The sequence below is a fragment of the Podarcis muralis genome, chromosome 9 (assembly GCF_964188315.1).
Source record: "Podarcis muralis chromosome 9, rPodMur119.hap1.1, whole genome shotgun sequence".
NCBI lineage: Eukaryota > Metazoa > Chordata > Lepidosauria > Squamata > Lacertidae > Podarcis > Podarcis muralis.
This window is the reverse complement of record NC_135663.1, coordinates 28,232,464-28,255,653: the sequence shown is the minus strand read 5'-3', so window position 1 is coordinate 28,255,653 and position 23,190 is coordinate 28,232,464. Positions and strand designations below refer to the sequence as shown.

At 40.0% G+C, this 23,190-nt stretch overlaps 1 protein-coding gene across 3 annotated transcripts in view; it reads left to right on the top strand.

Moving 5' to 3' along the window:
* SEC24D (SEC24 homolog D, COPII component) overlaps positions 1-23,190 on the top strand; it is a 59,458-nt gene that overhangs the window by 18,968 nt on the left and 17,300 nt on the right. For all 3 annotated transcript variants that reach the window (XM_028743003.2, XM_028743005.2, XM_028743004.2), the window contains exons 9-13: positions 10,162-10,300; positions 12,543-12,658; positions 16,085-16,209; positions 18,285-18,476; positions 19,380-19,473. In XM_028743003.2, coding sequence (XP_028598836.2) covers positions 10,162-10,300; positions 12,543-12,658; positions 16,085-16,209; positions 18,285-18,476; positions 19,380-19,473 — 666 coding nt within the window. The remainder of the gene's footprint in view (positions 1-10,161; positions 10,301-12,542; positions 12,659-16,084; positions 16,210-18,284; positions 18,477-19,379; positions 19,474-23,190) is intronic.

Genomic DNA, 23,190 nt, shown 5'->3' with positions numbered 1-23,190 from the left:
TGTTTAAAATGTCTAAAAAGAGCTTGGATTGCTAGCAAATGATTCCCTCCCCCCCCCCCCTTGTGATCTTATTACAATTGGTAAAATGTACTTTGGCAGGAGAGACTGGTAAGTTGAAAGTTAAGTGGATATTGTTATTGGTTTTCATGTTTATTATGTGTACCACCTGGGACATTTAGGGTGTGGATTACATATAAGTAACATAAATATATTCCTATAGATTAGATTTCATTATTTGTGTAAGATTTCTCTAACAGAGGATGAAATTTCAAAAGGAGGAAGTAAATAGAATAAGAGAAGGTCTTGGAACTTAAGTGATTCATAGTGTAAATTGTCATAACCCCCAGTACCTGTTACATACTGCAGGTTTCACTAACATACCGTCTTTTTTGCACCATAACACTCACTTTTTTCCTCCTAGAAAGTAAGGGGAAATGTCTGTGCGTGTTATGGAGGAAATGCCTACGGGTGGCATGCCTACGGATTTTTCTCCTCTAAAAACTACATGCATGTTATGGTCGGGTGCGTGTTATAGAGCGAAAAATACGGTAATACCAGAGTTTGAAGAGACATAGTGTTCTGTAGCTGAGGCTGGTCTGAACAGTGCAGTGATCTTTGAAGGCACCCCATTTTGTAGGCTTTTCCATTCCTATTCTGACCTTTACTCCCATACCTATTAGCATTTAGTAGTCCAGACCTTTCAGATTACAGAGAATCAAGACTCTTGGCTGTAGTTTGTCTGTTTTTCAGACACTGTATTTTCATAGGTTTCTTTGAAAACATGGGGGATTGCCTATCTGAGTTTTCCAAAGAGGACCCCTTTTTTCTCTCTTTTGATAATGGAGAAATCATTTTGTGTGATTGCAGAATCAGAACTAAGAAGAAAGCTGCTGCCATCTTTTATTTTTTTATTTCCAAGTTCATCTAGAAATTGCTTGATAGAGGCAGAATATGAGTGGCATGGAATTGCACCAAATACTGTTTTCTTTTGCAATGGGTCACAGAAATATGTTTATGCTTTGGATGTACTTTGAGTGGTAAGAATCTAGACTCAACCTGCACAAGTTTGACTCCATAGATGTAGACTTCAGTTAAAAGTTTCATCCAGTATGTGGACCAGGATGAGTCAGGATGTGGTGGAGGAAGCAGTTGCTGCCATTATTATTATTATTATTATTATTATTATTATTATTATTACTACGATGCTAGTGGTGCTGTGGTCTAAACCACTGAGCCTAGGGCTTGCCGATCAGAAGGCTGGCGGTTCGAATCCCCGCAACGGGGTGAGCTCCCTTTACTTGGTCCCAGCTCCTGCCAATCTAGCAGTTCGGAAGCACGTCAAAGTGCAAGTAGATAAATAGGTACCTCTCCATCGGGAAGGTAAACGGCGTTTCCATGCGCTGCTCTGGTTCTCCAGAAGCGGCTTAGTCATGCTGGCCACCTGACCCGGAAAAACTGTCTGTGGACAAACATCGTCTCCCTCGTTGTGTGTACAGACCTTCACTCGATGGTCTTTGCTCATATATAGAGCTGCTAAACTTGCAACAGGAAGGAAATTTTGTGGTGGAAAGTTGATCATATTAGCGACAAACCTCAGTGTTTATTTTGTGGTGGTTGTTCTTTTTCATTTTCGTGTGCCAGGACTTTCTACAGTGCACCTGCTCTCTGTTTCTAGTGCACTGTGGCTCATCTGAATTGCCTAGGTCAATTGATGGTTGGAACGCCTTGCATCTGAGTGCTGAACTAAATAGCACTTTGGAAATCCTGGTTCTGTTATCTTTGAGCTGGTCAAGATCTTGTTTCATGTCTGAATCTAAAGAAAGTAAAAGCATGCAGGCCAGGTTTTAGCTCTCTTTGGGGTAAAATGCATAGGTAAGGGCTGTGGTCTTAGTCACAAGGACAGGCTTTACCATTGGGCAGAATGAGCTAGTCATATTAGGCAGTGGATGCTGGGGGCACAGAGTGGCAGTGAGGTGTTGGACAACAGAACTGTCTGCTGTGCAACCTCCTCTACATTCCCTAACCTAGCCACTAAAGTGGGGGAGTTAAGCACCTCACCGCTGCTCCACCCTATCCTGGTAAGTTGCAGACACCACCAGTGACAGGAGGACAGCTCTGCCCCACCCCTGGCTGCATCAAATGTGTATGAAGTGTTTCAATTCAGCTGTACAGTTCTATTAAAGGACTCATTGAATGTCCAAGTGTCAACGTGTCACCCTTCAAAACTAACCTAAAGGTAGCAATTGCAATTCTGCACCCGGGGATAGTTAGTTGGCAAAAGGTCTTGCTTCCCACTCAGCAAGAACAGAACAGGCCTTGTGCAATTATATGGCAATGTGGTGTTGGTTTTTTTGTCCTTTATTTTAATGGGCTCGTCTGCACCTCCATTTGCCCTACCCCTTTTCCCCAGGAAAACCCGCAGTTTGCGTCTGGATTGGAACATACGGCAGTCAGGTTTTCTGAGGATTGCTATTTGTTCCAATTCAGTGGTAAACAGCATATTTTCCAGGGGAAAGCTGTGTGGCTAACACAAAATCTCTTGGACCTGTGCCTAGGAAGCAAGACAAGCAGAAAACCACTTAGATCCATGCTTTCTAGGCAAAGGACAAGGAGACGTATGGACGAGTCCATATTCTGAAATGGAAACTGTGTTCCGCTCTTTTGCTGCCAAAATGGATCATAAGAGCAGTCATAAATTAAAGAGTGTAAACCCTGCTTCAAGCCTTGAGGGACCTTGCACATTTTATAAAGCTGAATCGGAGGAAGATTTAAGGCACTGGTTTTCAAGGAGTCATACAAAGTTTTATGGAGTTTACATGTGCAAAGGAAATATCTCCTTAACTGACTTTACATAAGCACATTTCTATTTGAAACGCCCTACTTCTCAGCATTTTGAGGGTGATGTTTCATTTAAAGATTAATTTCCATGGAACTGGAAATTGTCTGGGTTGCTGCTGTTGTTTTTATTCAGGCCCAAATGATTCTCTCCTTCCCACTGGTTAATGTTGAACATAATTCACCAGTCCTGACTTCTCTGCATAGGCTTCTGCTTCTTAATTTTGATTTATTTATGATAAAATAGGGAGTTGACACTTTAGATCTGCAAAGTGATCAACACTTCCTCTTCTCAGACACTTTCCTGTATATCTAGTCACTAATCCTGTTTTCCTAATGGGAGAAGAGAGAATGAGTTTGTTATATGATAGAACAGAATTTTGAATCTACGAACCCCACTTTCAGTATGAAAATACTATTTTGGAGACCATCTATGCAGGGCTGTTGCTATAATTAGGCCAACTAGGCAGCTGACTATGGCCCAGACCTCAGAGGGCGCACTACTGACCTCTGAGAGGCCCAGATTTATACAGATAAGTTTTTGTTATATCTTATAAATTTCTGATAATATTTTACTATATTTTTTCTACAAGACATCTGTTTTTGAAAACTAAAGTTAGCAATTTGAGGTATGTGTAATTAGTTAGCCTTACTGCATGTATGTCCCATTATAGGCATAGGAGTTATTTCATGAATGGGTTTAAAGCATCAAGAAAACCAAATTAATATTGGGCTCTTTTGCTGGACAGGCTTGAATGGATGCAAAGAATGAAGGAAACAGAATAAGCTTTTAGTTAACAGAAAATATCCTTTATGCCAGTGGGAAACAAACAGTGAAGGTGCTTGGAGCAGAAATTAGAAACTTCCTTGCAAATTTTCTCAGAACCCTTGTGTAATGGTTTGTACAAAATCACAGATACATGGTATTCTGTTAGTTCTACATGGACGGCTGCAAATGTCAGTAATCCAACCACATCAGTTCAGCCCTGAGTGAAAGCCATGGAAGGCAAATGCTTGGTATGGAAGCAGAGTCTTCGCTGTAAATTGTTGCCATGACCTTCTGATAACAAAGTTAAAACTATAACTCTCTTATTAAAGTAGCAATTACCCATCAGTTCTGCATACAAGCTTTGTTAAATTTCTTTCCTTTCGGTTTCTGCATTCTGATTGCTTCTGTTCACTGACATTTTGGAGACATGTTGTCTAAGTACAGTTTCTTGATTATCATCGCGCATTCCATTTCATGTTTCTGCTTCCATCACTGGTTAATCCTGACTACTGACCTTCCCTTGATAAACAGCGTGGCCTATCATCCAAATAACAGTTCAGCACTTCAAAGCTGAGAAGTAGCTGCATGTACTTTGTCTTGTTAATTCAGGCACTCTCCCCTTGGACTCCACAATCACTAGAATTTGTGGTATTCTACTCTGCTGTCAATACCAAGCACATCATACATTTGTAAGTGTGTGTGTGTGTGTGTGTGTGTGTGTGTGAGAGAGAGAGAGAGAGAGAGAGAGAGAGAGAGAGAGAGAGAGAGAGAGAGAACTACACAGAATTACAAAAATAAAAACGTGAAGATGTACACATATAAGATATTGTAGAAAGCAGAGGACTTGGCCTGTTTTAATTCTTTTTTGAAAATGGACTTTGTATTTGTTAATCATGCATTGTACAATATCTGCTTAAAGAAAAGTTGTAATACTAGAATATTGTTAATGACTTTAATACATGTATTCCCTGCTGTGTCATACTACAACCAATTGTTGGTTCAATGCATTGTCTCATCCCACTATCTAAAAACAGCTAGATCCAGATGATTTTGAAGGTTTTAGTTGCATGGATCTTCAAAAATGAAAACTTTTACATAATTACATATCCATAAAAAAAAAAAACTGAAGGTCACTCACATCTGGCTTATGGCGCCAATTCTATAGATGCCACAATCCCAATTAAAATGGTGTCTTTGGCAATGGAATGTGGTAATAAACCTTCAGTTTCATGCATTGGCCAATGTTGTCTTGGTTCCCTTGGCTTTGTTCTGTGGATTTAACGTAAAAGGGTTTTATTTGCCTTTTTTATTTCATGCTATGCCGGTGACATAGAAAGTGATATTATCACTTGACATCTGTGAACATGTTGACCGCCCAGGCATGCCTCCGTTACTTCTTACCTCAAATAATGGATGTGAGGAAAATTAGTGTTGGCTGTTCTTAAGATGGGTTCATCTTTGTCTTAACAGCATTCACACATTATTAAGTTGCAGCATACAATAAGAAAATCTTTGACCACTACGGCAGTTTTCACCAGAATCACTTCATCTAATTTATAAATGTCACACGATGTCACATGTATGATGATGTGACTCTGACCAATGCTACCATATTCTAAGAACATAAGAGCCTGCTGGATCAGTCCAATGGCCTATCTAGTTCAGGATCCTATTCTCCCAGTGGCCACACACATGCCTATGGGAAGCCCATAAGCAGGAGTCAAGCACAAGAGTACTCTCCCCTCCTGCAGTTTCTAGTAGCTGGTATTCAAGACCATACAGTCTCTAATGAGAAGCCAGAGCAATAGCCATCATGGCTAGTAGCCACTGATAGTCTTTATCTCTATGAATATATCTAAACTTCTTTTAGTCATCCAAGTTGGTGGCTTCAGTTCCTTTTCTTTTAATGATCTCTAGCATGGAATTTGCCTTTCTCACAGCTTTGAGCACTGAGTTGACATCTTCATCAAGCTAGCTACTTTGATCCCAATGTATTATTCCTCGTCAGCCACTGCCAGTTCAGACCCCACTGTGTGTATATGTGAAATTAAGGGGAGTTTGCCACAATATGCTACTACTGCTGCTACTGTTTAACTAGCCCTGAACAATTTAGAATCACCAGCAAGCCTCAACACCTTACTGCTTACTCCTAACCCTGGATCATTTATGAATACATTAAAAAACATGGGTCTCAATATCAACCCTTGGGGACTCCGCTTTCTATATTCCTTCATTGAGAGAACTAGCCATTTATTCCTTTGTTTTGCATCCTGTTAAGTAACCAGTTTCTGATCCACGAAAGGACCTTTCCCTTTATCCTATGACTGCTAAGCCTACTCAAGAGTCTTTGGTGAGGTACTTTTTTCAAAGCTCTTTGAAAGTCCAAGTTCGCTGTGCCAACAAGTTCACCTCTATCTATATAGTTGTTAACACTTTAAAAGAACTAAAATACCTTAGTCAGACTGGACTTACCCTTGAAGAAGCCATGCTGGTTCTGCTTCAGTCAGGCTTGTTCTTCTATGCTTCATTATTTTATCTTTAACAACACTTTCCACCAGTTTTCCTGGAACAGACATTAACTAGACTATAATTTCTATAATTCCTCCTAGATTTCTTTTTAAAAATTGGTGTTACTTTGGCCACTTTATAGTCTTCCTATATGAAGGCTGCTCTTAGGGACAAGTTACATACTTTTGTTAGAGGAGCCTCAATTTCACATTTGAATTTGTTGAGAAATTTCAGGCGAATATAATCCAGACCTGGTGATTTGCCGGTTTTTATTTTGCCTATTAGGCCTAGAATTTCCTCTCGTCCCCACCATTTGCCTCAGATTTCTAAGGCAGAAGAGGCTGCAAATCCAAGTTTGATGGCCTTCCTCTTATATGATACATGTAGGAACAGTGCCACACAAATTGTTAACCAGAGCCGTATATGCCTCATTCCTTCAGAGAATCCTGGGAACTGTAATTGGTGAAGGGTTCTGCAAATTGTAGCATTGTGAGGGATTATATGGTGGAAGCAATGTACTTTAAATGTATAGTATGTCTGGGACCATAACTTGTTTTTAATTTTAATTAGATACAAAATTGTGTAAATAGTATCAGTTGTAAATTCACTTCAGCTGTTCTAGGATGAGCATTTGTATACAGTATAAATATGAGAGAAATTGGCAATACATGCCTAGCATTTACCAATCTGATTAGGAAAAAAGTATCCTACTTTACTCTGGGGGCACTACGAATTTTACTGGTTGCTTAAGATTTAACAATAAGCACAGGCCCTCAATATCTCCTAGTACACAGTGCCACCTACAGAGAGTATGGTGGATTAAAAAGTGTGTGTTCCAAAATCTACACATCACTTTTATTCTCATAGGAGAATGAACTTATCTCCTCACCCCACCCCAGTATGAGTACAATGTGTTTACCGCATTTTAGTCAATTCAATAAGATATGTGTGCATTGTTATCAATTTACTAGGATGAGTAAAATGACAATCGTGCATACAAAATTGTTGCCTTGTTACTGTAGGCTTAAAATTAATTTTAAATCTCCTATGTAATCATCAAAAAAGAAGCTGCTGGCCATAGATCTGAATTCATAGAAAACATTTTTTACAGGTTGTTGATTTTGTATTACTTGTGTTGTCATTGGAAATATTGAAGCAAAAAGCCTTAGTTTAAAATCTAGAAGGGGATGACTTCAAGGAACCATAAAACTCAACCAAAATAATTGCTTCTAACAACCATGATGGCAATCTCATGTTGAGGAGTGTAGATTTAAAATGAATAGGACATTACTAGAGTAAGTGATTTCCTAAAAACATGAAAGCTGAATTTTGGGGGTAACTAGATAATTCCTGCAACGAGTGGCATTTTAATCTTATTGCAGAGCAGCTTGCATATATTTACACATTTAACCTAGTTTAAATGCTGTGGCAGCTCTGATTATATGACACTCCCACTCACAAAAAAACCCTATTGCTTCTAGTTGCACTCTGGTTGCACTCTGGTTGCACTATAGAAAGACAGTGTGGGTGTTTCCTTTGAATGCCTGTATTCTAATTTAGTACTGCCAACATCTAAAAAAGGAAGAAACTGAATACAAAACTATTTAAAAACATACAGTGCTAATTTTGCCTCCTTAGGGACACAGCAAGAAAGGAAAGTGGGGCAACCCACTCCAAATATGATGATAAAAAACCAAGCTGATTTGTTTTCCTTTTACTAAACCTGTCTGTAGTAATAAATTGGATACAGGCAAGGAAAAAAATATGTCTGCAAGTTCCTAACCTTAACCAACGACTTTTATGAGCATTCTTATTTGTATGTTGAGCCTCCTGGTTTCTGGAGACACTTTTAAGATGATGTGTTTATTACAGTTTCCCTTTTCACTTTTATAAGTTCACTGAGGTTCATTGTCCATTGCAAAGCAGTATCCCACCAAGAAAATATGTATGGAAAAATACATATTTGCATGTATAAGGAAATTAATGAAACAACCCTCATCACCTCTAACCAAACTATTTGCACGTTGGGCACAATCCAGCACAAAATAAAAACTTAACCCTGTCCAATTCTGTCATACCAATTAGAAGTAAGGCTTGCTGAGTTTAGTGGAGCTTGTTCATAAGTAATTGTATGTAGGATTATAGACACAGGGTGAAATCTGTGTTCATATGCCGGTGGAAGAGACATACTTGGTGGATTGGATGCCCCTCCCCTGCTTGCAGTCCCCTGGGCACCCATAAAATCTTCTCTGGAACATTGGGGTGGGGGCTACTAAATATTGCTGTCGCAAACCTCTGCTCCATTCATTTCAATTTATGTATATCCTTATTAACTTCTGTTTCCATTCTGCCACTGAAATATATGAAGGCTATCCATCACGAATGCTTAATTCCTTGAGCAATGGTTCAGAGACATAATATGTGTGACTCCCAATGCTGAAAATTTCGTCAGTTTAAAAGAGGCTTGTTTTTTCAGCTTCAAAGAGAGATCCATATATACTATCTAATCTGGATTGTAGCATTGGTCTGGAAAAATTGCTCTTTGACATTTTGTATCAAAGCCCAGAAATTCGTCTTTCGCCGTCAGAAGTTTTACTGCTAAATTCCCATTAGACGATCAAAACATTTCAAGAGCCATTCTTCTTCTCCCACCCTGGAATGTATCTTGTTAAATAACAAAATGTTAAGCATGCTTTTTGTTGGATTGTTCAATTTGGTTTACTGGTAACAGGTTTTGTTTTCAAAAATGAAGACATTTTCATTGTAGTGTGACATTCTTGGTGAATTGTCATATCGAAGTAGCATTTTAAAACGGGTAGCCAACATGTTCTCTGTATGTTGGACTATAATTCCCATCATTATTGATCTTGGCTATGCTCTCTGGAGCCGATGAGAGTTGGAGCCCAACAACATGCGAAAGGAAGCTCTTCTGTTTTAAAACTTTGGTAGAGGAGATAGTATTTAGCACACATGCAATCATATTTTGCAAAGAGGTTTTTGGGAAGACTGAAAACTAATACTGGGAGAAATATTTATTGAAATGAATAACAAATTTGTACACAGTGTTAACTAGCAAAAAATAAATTAGGCAAAGCATTCTCAACAGTAAAAGGGAGCAAATTAATTTTTAAAAAACATACATTTTGTGTGGGCCATGCACATTTCTTAGAAGAGACCCTATAATTTCAATGGAACTTACTTCCAAGTATATATTATCACTCTTATCCTACACAATTATGTGGGGTTAGTGGCTTAAATGTTTGTTTACAGTAGGTATGATCCAGCCAAAGTTAAGCATTTTTAAATCCCACTTGTTTCAGTGGGAGAGATTTGTGCTTAATGCTGCCATTAAAATAAGGTAACCTTGAGTCGCATGTGCTTAGCTAACTGTGTTGTTCCCTAGTAATTATACATAATACTTCAGTAAACTTGATTGGTAATCTAAAACTTCTCCATTGTAAAGAGTTGGCATGCAGTGATCTTAGATTTCCTTTCACTTGCTTCAGTTAAGTAACAGGAAAAAGATAAGCATGGTTTGTGAATTAGTGAAAACACCATTTTCTTCACACAGTCAGGATGTGAAGAAGATGTATTGATGAATCAACGCTCTGGCTTGGCTCTAACATAAAAATCCTTGTTGAGAATGATCCATGTGCTCCTTTACCATTTCCCTTTCATACCCTCATTGCGCAGCAGGTTTTGGCAAAGAAATCCTGGTTTCTCAAACCACAGTTTCCCAGGAGATCCAAACTGAGGACTCAGCTACACAGCTGCAATGATAATGTTGCAAGTGCATTATAAAAATGTGACACCAGATGACCCTGTGGAACTCAATGGCAAATTGCATTATATATTTTATAGTGGGGCTTTTTGTAGCATTTTCAAATCGTTTTTTTATATCTGTGTAGATCCAGCCTAAGAAACTGTGGTTTAAGGGCTACCTCCAAACAAGAATATGAAACCAGCAACAATTCCAAATTGATTGGTGCTTTGGTAGTTTAGTGATCTTGTTTAATTTGCAGCTAAGTGCTTTTTTTAATTCTCCGTAGACACCCCTTTATGTGGTAAATCATGGTGAAACAGGACCTATTCGGTGCAACAGGTGCAAGGCTTATATGTGCCCCTTCATGCAGTTCATTGAGGGTGGAAGACGATATCAGTGTGGATTTTGTAACTGTGTGAACGATGGTAAGTAGTACTTATTTATTTTGAAATAATGGAAGCCACTTTCTAAGCAAATGTGAAACTACTTAGGTCTTTATTTTTATTTTTTAAAGTTTTTGAAGACTTTGTTTCATTTTCAGGCCAATCTGCATTGACTTGAAAGTCACATTAATTTAAATACCTAAGAAAGTAAGTGAGCCCAAGGTTGCATTCCAAAGTAAGGATCTGCATCTTGCTAAAATTACGTGGTGGGTTTTTAAAATATATATATACTAAATGCTTAACTTCGTGTGAACCTGAATTGCTGAATGACTCGTACATCAGAATTTTTATATGTGGTCTTCATGCTCTTTTAGACCTAATTTTGCTATGTACTTTCCTTGTGTCATCCTGGATATCAGAATGGAATTACTTAACCATTTGATCCAGGAAAATCGATGTCACTGGGAAGAGCACAGAACCTGTTTTCTCTAGCCTTAAAGCTGTGACGAGTTAGAAATTCTTTCATTAAGAAAATTCTCCTTCCCGGATGCAATCATCTGGAATGGGAAAGGCATAGGCATTTTGGCATGCAGAATAAACTTTAAGAGCAAAACCTGTGTTGAGCTTTTCACTGGCTTTCCCTAGGGAATGCATATGTATGCACTCAACAAGGATGATCAAACGATTATGAGAAAATGTACCTGAATCCTTTGTTCTGAAAAGTTCTGTAAAATAATATGGCTGCTGTAATGATTTATGTCTTGTCTGCGATTTCATTAGATTGAATAGGCATGCAGAGGAGGTTATGCCATTATATGAGATTATTTTCTGAGCAGGCTGAAAATGTGTTTCAAAGGGGGAAACATATTTTAACTGCCCAGAAAAGAGCAAATGTTGAGGTTGTTGCCTCCCTTTATGACAGAGGATGTTAATGGTTAAATCATCCATTAATTTTCCCGTGATGGGAGTTGCTTTGAACGCAAGATGCCATGCCATATTTGTCCAAGTGCAGTTGCATGTGACTCATAAGTACGAGTTCCTGAGCTTTTGGCTGGTTCCCAAGACTTTGCCAGAATGAGTCTTTCGAGACGTTTGTATCTAGTTGGATTTCCTCAGCTGGATCAAAGTGGCAGCAGAGAGCTTTCCCTAATACAGTAATCTTTTCAACTCTGAAACATGAACCTTGAAAGACTTATGCCAACTCTTGTTTGTCTCAGACCTTAATCTGCAGAATGAAATAGAGAGAGAGGGCCGTCGGCATCATGGGCTGTTAACTCAGCATGAAGTTCTCACAAATGCCTACTATTTGCATAGCAATAAGCCACCAAATTATTATTTAAACTAATATTGCAGTAAAAATAGAATCATTTGCACTTTTGCAGGGCCTTTTCATCTGTATCCTTTTATGCACTGTAATTAAAGCTTCAAGTACGCTTCATAAGCAGAGGGATTAAGAGAAAATTGTCCAGTCTTGCTGAATAGGTGACTGGCAACAGTGAGACACTAGTGAGTTGTTTTGCATCGGGGACTATGAGTGAAAATTGTAATGCAAACTTTTGTTTCCACGTTGGAGAAGGAAGGGCACTGGGAGTCTTAAAAGAGCCACCAAATAAGACTCATGTTTATCCTATTTATACCTGCCCTGGGATTGCAGAAGTATGAAAAAAGACACCAGGCTTTGTCCCTGGCTTGCGGAGCAAGGGCCCCAGGGTGTATGTTTTATTGCTGCAATCTATTCTAAACTGCCTTGGAGAACATTCAGTTGAAAAGGGGTGCATAAATATTTGAAGTAAATAAGCAACAAGCACCCTAACAGCTGAGCAAGGGCTTATCCACACGGTCACCCAAAATGTTTCCAACTTATTTTTAAGAATTTTGTCATTTTCTTGTTCAGTAGTACTATGTCTTCCCTGAACTATCATGATATTCGTAATAGGCAGGGGAGTGGAGAAGGAGGTTGAACCTAATGCTATTTTCCATTCCTTGCCATCCACTTTTATAAACTTAAACAAGATAAGTGCTTTGTTGAAAAGTCTGAATTAGCAAATTTCTAGCTCATACTGCATTTGAAGCTGCCTTATATGGGGCCAGATTATGCATTCACCTGGTAGTTTATTCCACTTTCATGATGTTACCCTACCTCTTAATTTCCACAATATATTTGAGCTTTTCCATGATGTAAAAGCCACTGCCAGAACTATAGTGGGATATAGCACACACCCAGAGCCATCTGTGTGTTTAGCAAAAGGGGAGAAATCAGCTTCCTATTTTTGTTTTTCTTTAGTTCCTCCATTCTATTTTCAACATCTGGATCACATTGGCAGAAGAATAGACCACTACGAAAGGCCAGAGTTATCTCTAGGATCATATGAATACATTGCTACTTTGGATTATTGCAAGGTAAGTCTGTTCAGCCTGGAAAACAGTTTGTAAACTTTGTGCTAAATCAAGGAGAACCCATTACATTTGTAAAACACACACACACACACACACACACACACACACACACACACGAAAGAAGGAAAAGAAAGAAGAGAGAGACTCACTTGCATGGATTATAGAGGGAGGAAAGAGCTCTGCAGATACTTATTAACTATTTGTTGAGGAATTAGGTGCCCTTTGATCAGTGAGGCTTACTACTAGGTAAGTGTCCTTAGGGCTGCAGCCTTAATGTATACCCTCCAACATTTCTCCAAGAAAATAGGGACGTCCTAAGGAAAACTGTGACATTCCAGGTTCAAATAAGAAACCAGGACTGCTTCTGTAAATCTGGGACTGTTCCTGGGAAATAGGAAAACTTTGAGGGTCTTTTATTGGTTTAAGCATAGTCTCTAGTTTTAGTCTGCACCAAAGTCAAGGTGATTATGTTGTTGTTTAGTCGTTTAGTCGTGTCCGACTCTTTGTGACCCCATGGACCAGAGCACGCCAGGCACTCCTGTCTTCCACTGCCTCCCGCAGTGATTAAACCCAGTTCTAAATGCATTAGGTGAAATCCGAATAAAGTTAAATGTCACATAAGTTCACATTGATTTTAATGTGGGTACTCACAGGCGTCTGCTTGGCTATTGTGAGAATAGAATGCTGGACTAGATGAGACTCTGACCTGATTTAAGTGTGACATAGAGTTGTTTACTGTTGCAAAAACTGTTATGTGTGCACAGTGCATACACTGTAAGAGCATTTCCATTAATTTCAGTAAAGGCACTCTGTCCATACCCTTTACTTTTGCAATTACAGAATGTGTCCCTCAGTTAAACTGACTGGACATCCTGTACATGTCAAGGCAACTATTTGTACACATACAAAATTGCACAGACCTCTCAGTCAGGTTGTATGGGGTTAAGCTATTTTCATTTTACACAAGGTTTTAATTTAACTGTTGACAGTCCCTTTTTACTGTTGACGCTCCACATTGTAAAGTCTTTCACTAGAATGGTACATTCATGATTTGGGGATAGTGTATCGAATACAACAAAAGCATAATGATGTATTTCCCTCCTACATTGAAGGAAAACCACAATTTTTCTTTGCCTTATTGAATAACAGTGAGGATGAACAGCTAGAAAAACATTAACAAATAACAGCTGTTGAGTAGTGTTGCAATTCTTTGGAATGGATTTAGTAAATGCAAAATTTCTGCTTTTTCAATAAATGTCTCACAAGAGTGCCAACTTAGCCCTGCGACCAGGGGTGCCTGGAGCTGTGGGTGCCATGCAGTGTGAATAGCCCTGGCACCGAAATTTCTGGGTGCCTGGCCCCTTCATGGGGATTTTTGTGGGTGCTTGGGCACCCAGGGAGTTGGTACCTGTGATGTGTCATGAATCTCTCCAAGGTCTTTTGCTATAGAATTTACATAAGGTATGAGAATGTTTGTCAGCCTGCTGCAAATGCAGAAACTGGAACAGCTTTTGAAAACCTCAGATCTCCACTTACATTGCTGTAGTTCACATATTTTACTGCCGGGTGTTGCTTTGGAGTCACTTGGAAATGAATGAAAGGAAAATAAGGGTTGTTATGGCTAGCCTTTAAGTATGCTGACAAAAATCCTGCGCTCATTATCACCTTTGTTGCTGATATGTACTTCCATCTTACCATATCCATTATTAACCTGTGAATGTTTCGATGAACTTTAACAAGTAAATTATAGGCCAGGAAGTGACTTTCACAAAACACTTAACACGTGCAAGCGCTCAGGCTGATTGTTTGTTTGATAATGGAAATGTTAGGGGAGCCTCTTGTGTGTACATTCTGAAACCAGGAGTCTGCAGTGCTGGGGTTGGGGTGGAAAGTATGTTGTTTATCATCTTTACGTTTTTGGAGCAAAGGTGAGACTGCAACTGATTGCAACGGATACCTGATATCTCAGTTGACTCTCATAAATTGCCTTGGCGCTGCGGCTTTCTTTAAAAGACCTTTGAGAAACATTTGTGTCTGTTTCTTTGAGTATTTGCTTATTCTTTAAATTTCTAAAGTAATTAGTGTTCTGAAAATTGCTGAGCATTGAGTATAAATAGTGGAGGTATCAATGTATTTGATTCAAATGTGGTGTGTGTGTGTTATATGATGCTTCACAAGAGAAGCAGCAGCATGCAGAAATCTGTAGGTTTCTGCAGTACAGTGGTGCCCCGCAAGACGAATGCCTCGCAAGACGAAAAACTCACTAGACGAAAGGGTTTTCCGTTTTTTGAGTCATTCCGCAAGACGAATTTCCTTATGGGCTTGCTTCGCAAGACGAAACGTCTTGCGAGTTCTTGCGAGTTTGTTTCCTTTTTCTTAAAGCCGGTAAGCCGCTAATAGCCGCTAAGCCGCTAAGCCGTTAATAGCCGCTAAGCCGTTAATAGCCGCTAAGCCGCTAATAGCCGTGCTTCGCAAGACGAAAAAACCGCAAGACAAAGAGACTCGCAGAACGGATTAATTTCGTCTTGTGAGGCACCACTGTAGTTGTGCCTCTTGGTTACATATATGACACTTGTTAAAGGATAAAAACTACCTGTTGAGGACCAGCCACATGTTGCATTAAATGGGTGCATGCATTTCATGTGCCTTATTTTACCATTACAAATAACAGGCAGATCAGAACCATAGTGCACGGGGACTTAGCCCTTTTTCTTTTTGCCATGTTCCCAGTGAGCCTCCTCCCCACATTCATCAGTGCTCTGAAGCTGCTTTTTCATCTGGGAAGCTGTCTCTTAGGGTGAAATTCTGTGTGTGTTTGTGTGTGAGAGAGATATACCGGTATATTTCAGTGGCACCACAGTGCATGGGGGCCACCTATATGTGCTGATCCCAGTGTCTCTTTCTCCCTGCCAACTTTGGTTTTTTTAAAAATAAAAACAAGATACATGCAATTACATGCATTTAACCTATTGTCTTCTTGGGGTTGTTCATCAGTAAATGCTGAAAATCTGAACTCTGTTTTCTGATTGCTACAGTCATCTGAAGGTATATATTTTTGAAGCTTTTAAATTGGATAAATAAAAGCTTCATACAGAAAGAAAGAAAGAAAGAAAGAAAGAAAGAAAGAAAGAAAGAAAGAAAGAATAGAAGATGAAAAATAAAAATGGGGAAGCTACTTGTTAAACACCTAGGTATAAATATTGTGTGAGGGGGAAAAAATATTTGTCCAATTCTTAACAGTTTTACTGAAACACAACTTTTGTCAGTAAAAAACATTATCCCACGGCAGTGACTTACCTGTGCAAATAAATAAGCAAAATGATTGCTCAACAATTATTAGGGGAGTCTGTGGAAATATCTGGGTGGATTATGAATCTTTGGTAGGTTTTTATTTTTCCTGATTTTTGTGGCTGATTTCTTTTTTTGTAGAACAACAAGCCTCCACAGCCGCCAGCCTATATCTTCATGATTGATGTTTCCTACAATAACATAAAGAGTGGCCTTGTTAAACTTATCTGTGAGGAACTGAAGACTGTATTGGATAGACTTCCAAGGTAAAGACAACAGTAAACTTCTAGTACATTTAGGATCCTTGGTGAAGATGTAGTAACTGCCAGGTAAAAATTCTTTGGTGTTTGCATAGAATTTGCTCCATGCTCTTTTTTTCCTTCTGGGTATCACTTTCTTGGGGTTCCCAGTTTTGTTGGTTTGACAGATTCTGCTCCTCATCAAGCACTGCAGCCATGACATGAATGGCACGGAATGTCTTGGTTTGCTCCCTCCTCCTCCATGTTGTGACTGCAGAATCCATATGTACTCCAACCGCTGGTTTTGCTGTGCTGTAGGAAGGTCAAACTCCTTCAGTTCTGCTCAGCTTGTTCAAATAATTAATGCCTTCCTGTGTCCCTCAAGAAGGCAAGCATTCCAATACTGTTTGAGATGCATGCTCTCTAGCATGTTTCCACAATGGCATGTGAGACAAGGAGCCACAGTTAACCAGTGCATATTGATGTACCGGTGTCTACACTTCTCCCTTGTTGCGAGTGGGAAAACAAGCCGACTTTAAACCATGGCTTCAAACGTTGGCTTGATTTGAAGCCACTAACCCTGGTTTCTGGGTTTTCTATGATTACATGTTGAATCTTTTGCCACTTGTGCATATCATTGGCTTGTAGAACTAAACCAGGGTTTTTGGCTCCGTGTTGTGTGCAAATGCTAGTGTTTAATTTGTATACATTGGGCTACAGTCATACCTCGGGTTACAAACGCTGCGGGTTGCACGTTTTCGGGTTGCGGACCACGCTGAACCCGGAAGTACTGGAATGGGTTACTTCCAGGTTTCGGCACTCGCGCATGCGCAGAATCGCAAAATGATGTCACGCGCATGCGCAGAAGTGCCAAATCGCGGCAGACGCAGCGCTGCGGGTTGCAAACATGCCTCCCGCACGGATCACATTCGCAACCCAAGGTACTTACATACTGGACAGGAACTGGTACAGAGCTGTGGTGGTTGGCAGAAGTGAGATTTGCTTTTTGCTCCCTTTCCTCATCTGATTATTCTGGATGTATTTCCTCTTTCTCTTCACTCCTGCCCTGTAAGCTTCAAACAGGCATTTAGCTTAAAATAAAATAGTAACACTTCGAGCTCCTGGTAGTGTACGTTCATCTGTTTAAATGTTTACCTGGCTTTCCCCAACCCCCCAATTTGAAATACAGTAGTACTGTACTTCAGAGGGCAGAGTGGGAGCAGGGGCGCCACATAGCATTTTCCTGCTTGAGGCAAAGTGGGATGTGCCACCCCAGTCTGCTTCTCTGCTGTGCCATCTTTGCCTCAGCTCTGCCCACCTATACCAGCAGCAGCAGCACGCCACCGCCGCTGCTGACAGAGAAGTCGAGCCGCCATCAGCGCTGATTTCTGGTGAGATCTTGCCGAAATCTTGCAACATCTTTCTCGCACTGTGAAATCTCGTGAGATCTTGGAAGATCTCACAGGAAATTGGCACCAGTTCCAGTGGTGGAGGTGATGGAGCTCCCATGGTGTTACAGCCTTGGGGGCTTCCACTACCTGAGGTAGCTGCTTCACCCTGCCTTGTGGATGGACGGAAAGGACTGACTTTAGGACTGTCACAAGGACAGCTCAGCAACACTCTTCACATCTGGGTTTTGCTGGAGCCATGGGGGAAAAACAGCTGCCCTTGTGCTGTTTTCTGAAAGAAATGTGACCAAGAAAAGTGTGAGTACAAATTTATAGTGGGCTCACTAGTAACACTAAGGCTGCATGCACACCATACATTTAAAGCACAGATCTTCCCCCAAATAATCCTAGGAACTGTTGCTTACCCCTCACAGAGCTACAGTTCCCTGCACCCTTAAACTACAGTTCCCAAGATATCTGTGTACATATCCTATTGATGTTCAGATGTGGCCTTTCATTCACTTTGTCTCAGGCTAAAATCTAAGTCTTTCATAAAGATTGTTTCTTGTTGTACAGTTTAGACACTCATGATATGATAGTTAATTAATATTAATATGGTAATTAATAAAGCTCTCTTTTCCCCCTCCTCATGCAAAATAATGCTTTTGAAATTTAACCTGCAGCTGTATTTTCTAAAAACTATTTCTCTTCCAGGGAGGAGCAAGAGGAGGCTTCAACTATTCGGGTTGGATTTGTCACCTACAACAAAGTCCTCCATTTCTTCAATGTAAAACGCAATCTTGGCCAGCCTCAGATGATGGTGGTCACTGATGTCAGTGAAGTGTTTGTCCCTTTACTGGATGGCTTCCTTGTCAACTTTCAGGAGTCAAAAGCTGTCATAAACAAGTAAACGTACAAATTATGCTTTTTATGCTCAGGTGTGAATATCTTCAATAGCAATTACCTTGGGTGATTTCATCAATTTTCAACCTACAAAAAATTGACAATCACATATTTAAAGACCATGGTTATGATCTAGAGAGATATGCAGGTAAAACTTGATTGTATGTGTGCTTCCATAGGTGCATAATGTCCATAGACCAACCTTCCCTAATCATGAGTCCCTCAATGTTGTTGGACTACAACTCCCATCACCCCTGACCTGATGTCTGGAGCTGATGGGGGTTATTACAACAATACGAAAGCCGATACAAGTAAAGACAAGAACTTTAAACAGTAGGCCCACAATTTACATGGCACTGTGCCTAAAGCCAAAATGGCATTTATTCACAACACACTGGATGCAATAGCGGGTGGGGTTCCCAAACTTAAATGCACTTAAGTCGCCAGCTTTCTGTATGCAAATAAATAATATGACTAAGATTGCACTGCTAAAAATACACTATTTATAGAGTGCATACACAAGAGTCGTAATTTATTTTTGTATATCGGTGCAGTCAAATGAAATTTGCCTTACAGCATTACAAATTTGTCTTTTGATTGAGGAATTAATGTTTTTGTGCAATATGGCTTATAATTTACTTGAAAAGTATTTTGTAGCTTTTAAAATCTTTTCACTGCATACAAAACTTCTAAATAAATTAGAAAGCAGTTTCTTCTGCAAAACAGGGAACTGTGCATAGTCTTGTAGAGGCTAATGTACCAGCAACATTTCTCTCTCTCTCTTTTTTAATGCAGAGTTAAAATCTTTCAGCAAAGGGGCCTGGTGTCTATATGATTTATTTTCTTTGAAGGATTATCCTGTCCATTTCAACCTGTTGAAACACTGATCTTTTCCCCCTGTCATAGCTTGCTGGACCAGATTCCAGAGATGTTTACAGACACTAATGAGAGTGAGACTGTCTTTGCTCCTATTATCCAGGCTGGCATGGAAGCGCTAAAGGTTAGAATGTTCTTTTCTGTGCAACAAAGTCTTTATTAGGACTGACTTTATAAGCCATGAAAGCTCTTCTGGAGGAAGGCTAGCCTTTCCCACAGGTCACGGCAGGAAGCAAAAGGAAGCACCAACCATAGTACTTTGTAATATAACTCAGAATTCAGGCATACTGCGCACAGGTGCAAAACAATAAATCCTTCAAATTATACAGTTTATAAATTGAAGTCATCTACTTCATAGCACACACACAACACTGGGAACCAGCTGTCAATCTTAACTTTCCAGTGTATGCAAAACAGATATGGACAATGCTCTGTTGTTGTTGTTTTAAGTCATATTTGTTAAATATATAAAACAGTACATGATTACCCTGCCCATTTACACAGGCCCTGTATACCTGAAGGAGCTACTGAGGGACACTGAGATCCAGCTCTGAGGGCCTTCTGGTGGTTCCCTCACTGTGAGAAGTGAGGGTACAGGGAACTGGGCAGAGGGCAGAGGGCCTTCTTGGTAGTTGTGCCCGCCCTGTGGAACGCCCTCCCATCAGATGTCATGGAGATAAAAACTACACAATTTTTAGAAGACATCTGAAGGCAGCCCTGTAAAGGGAAGTTTTTAATGTTTTACTGTGGTTTTATGATTTGTTGGAAGGTTCCCCAAGTGGCTGAGGTTATATTGTGTCCACTGCGGTGCTAGTCTAGAGTCCAAAACATAGAAAGAATCGGTGCTTAAATTACAGCGGTAGGAGAGGAAAGGAAGTGAGGTGGCACATATCACAGAATTTAGTTTTTCTTCACACAGGATTGAATCTGGAAGGGCTGTAGCTCAGTGGCCGAAAGGCTTTGGGAACAGCTCCAGGTTCAGTCCTTGATATCACCCACTAGGACTGGGAATGACTCTTGTCTCAAACCCTCGATAGCCACTGCCACTCAATGTGTATTACAAACTTGATGGCACATTTGGACATCTAAGAAACCACATGCCAAACACCAGGCAAAGTTCCTACTACAACCCCACCTCTAAAACCAAGCAGTCCCTGCACCAAACCACCCTATTAAAAAAATGTGAGAAAAATTCAGTCTTTAAAAAGAGGCCTTGGTAGGTGTTGTGGAGTAATGTGGTGCCCATGGGAACCACATTGGGGAGCCCAGTAAAGTTTGATGGATCAGTAGTCTGACTCAGTATTGGTTATAGGTTTGGTTCTTACCACAGTTTTAAAAATAATTACAGGTAGGTAGTCATGTTGGTCTGCCATAGTCGAAACAAACAAATTCCTTCCGAAAGCTCATACCAATGACCAACTTAGTTGGTCTCTAAGGTGCTACTGGAAGGAATTTTTTTATTTAAAAAAAAAATTGTGTGGCTTATTTGCTGAGTTGTCATGAAGTAATCCTGTTTTGATGCCAGGCATTAACAATTTTGGTGTCATTCTCAGAGAAAAGCAATATAGCTGGTGCCTTGGCTCTTTTTGTATTAAACATCAGCATGTTTCTGGAGAGGGTAAGAAAGCTGAAGCACATTTCAGTTTTCAGGAAAATGTATTTATTTTTTATAAATTTATATAAATGCCAAATGGCATCTGTCATGAATGAAAGAAATAAACAAATGTGCTGGAAGCAGACACACAGGGAAATTAAAACCAAAACCCATAAAATGAATACATGACAACTTCAAAGGGGGCAATCTGAGTCCATCTGGAATATTTTTTGTGTATATTTACCATGAAAGTGATCTCGGTGGCCGTGCAGACTTCTCGTCTCTGCATTTATTTTCCTTTGTTTCTTTTCCGCATGATGCCAACTGTGAGCAAATACAGTCAAACATCTTATGCTACAGCATAAATCAAATCTTCTCAGTATTTTTCCTTTCTTTCACCATCTTCCTGGGAAAAGGAAATTGGTGATCGGGTAAAATGGGTGCTATTTGAAAACTTTAAATACACATATTGGGGAGTTTGGGGGGGAAATGTACTAAACCTTGGGTAGGTCACTAGTGGCACATAAGCAAACTGCTAAGGCTCCAGTGTGTGGGCTGTACATTAAACTCCCTCCTTGTGTGAATTGATGGTCAAGACCAGTATGAGAGCCAGTGTGGTGCAGTGGTTAGTGTCGGACTAGGACCCGGACAACCAGGGTTTCAATCCCCACTTGGCCATGAAGTTCATTGGGTGACATTGGACGAGTCTCTGCCTCTCAGTCTAGCATAAGAACATAAGAATAGCCTGCTGGATTAGGCCAATGGCCCATCTAGTCCAGCTTTCTGTTTTCACAGTGGCCAGTCAGATGACTCTGGGAAATCAGTGAGCAGGGTTGTTGTGGAGATGAAATGAGGAGGAGGAGAACCATGTACACTACCTTGATCTCCTTGGAGAAATAGGTGGGATATAAAGGCAACAAATAAGACATATTCCGTTTCTGGATCCTAAACTGCCCTCATGCCTACTCCCCACCCTCACCCCCTGTAACGACTATGTTCTGTTTCTGGGTGCTACCAGAGGTGTGTTTATTCTGGGACTGATGATGCTGGTGCATGTTAGCATCAAAATACCAGCCCGCCCAGCCCCGATTTAAACCAGATTTACCCTTTCCAGATTAAATGGGGAGGGGAGGGGATGTAAATGGCATTTTGATGCCAACAGTTCTGTGTGGGTGCTGCAAAAAATAGTAACAATAAATATCTGAGGAGCATGATTGCAATATCTCAGTGACCAGCTTGGAAATTCAGTCCCCATCTATAAGCCCCCTCAAGTGATAGCTATGAGCCTTATGATCTCTGACATATAAAAGTACAATTTCCACTGTTTCTTTTCCTCCTTTCCTTGATTTATACTGGGAATACTTGTGGATAACTGTTCTGAGAATAATTTTAGCAGCTAGGTCATTTTAGGCATCTCTGAAGCAATTACAAAAAATTGTGGAATTTGTCTCTTCCGTCTTTTGAAGATGCTCAAAGTTCTTGCTAACTGCCTCAAAGCAGTGAACAGAATATTGGCTTCAGCTGGTTTCCCATCTCTGCTCAGCTGCAAAACTTGCCAGATGAATATTATGCTATTTATTTGATCTACATGGGGCTGTCCTTGAAGATGATTCAGAAACCTTCATCTGGTCCAAAATGAACCCACCAGATTTCTGGTCGGAGTTTCATTTGGAGTTCAAACATCCCTTTTTTAAAAACAGCTGCAGTGGCTATTCTGTTAGACTGGGATAGTAAACATACACATACCAGAGTCTTGTTGTGGCTTAAATACTAGCAGATTTATTGTAGCATAAATAGATGGCGATTCTGAGAGTAAAGTGTTAGAAGTAAAGTGTCCAGAAGTCTAACTCAATTCTGCCAATTCCCCATCAGCTGAGGGATTTGATGCAAAGCCATCAATCTTTGTGTTTCATCCCAGATAAGAGGGGTCCACAGCAGACATTTTCCTACTGGAAAAGTTTCAGGTTGCCTAAAAGCAAACACTCCCCCATGCCCAAGCTATTTTTATTGTGGGTAAAATTGGAGGACAAAGTAAAATTTGATTGTCTGTCATTGATAGGGGAGTGTTTTTGATGTACCTGTGCCTTTTGGCCAAAGTAAAAGTTGGGAAAACCTCTTCTGCTGCTATGTTTTATCCATGTGTGGTGGTAAAAAGCACAAACAGTGGCAGCTCAGCATTTGCCATATTATAAGTGTTTTTGTACTGCATCTAACAGACTTTGCTGGTAACCCTTATCTAGAGTGCAA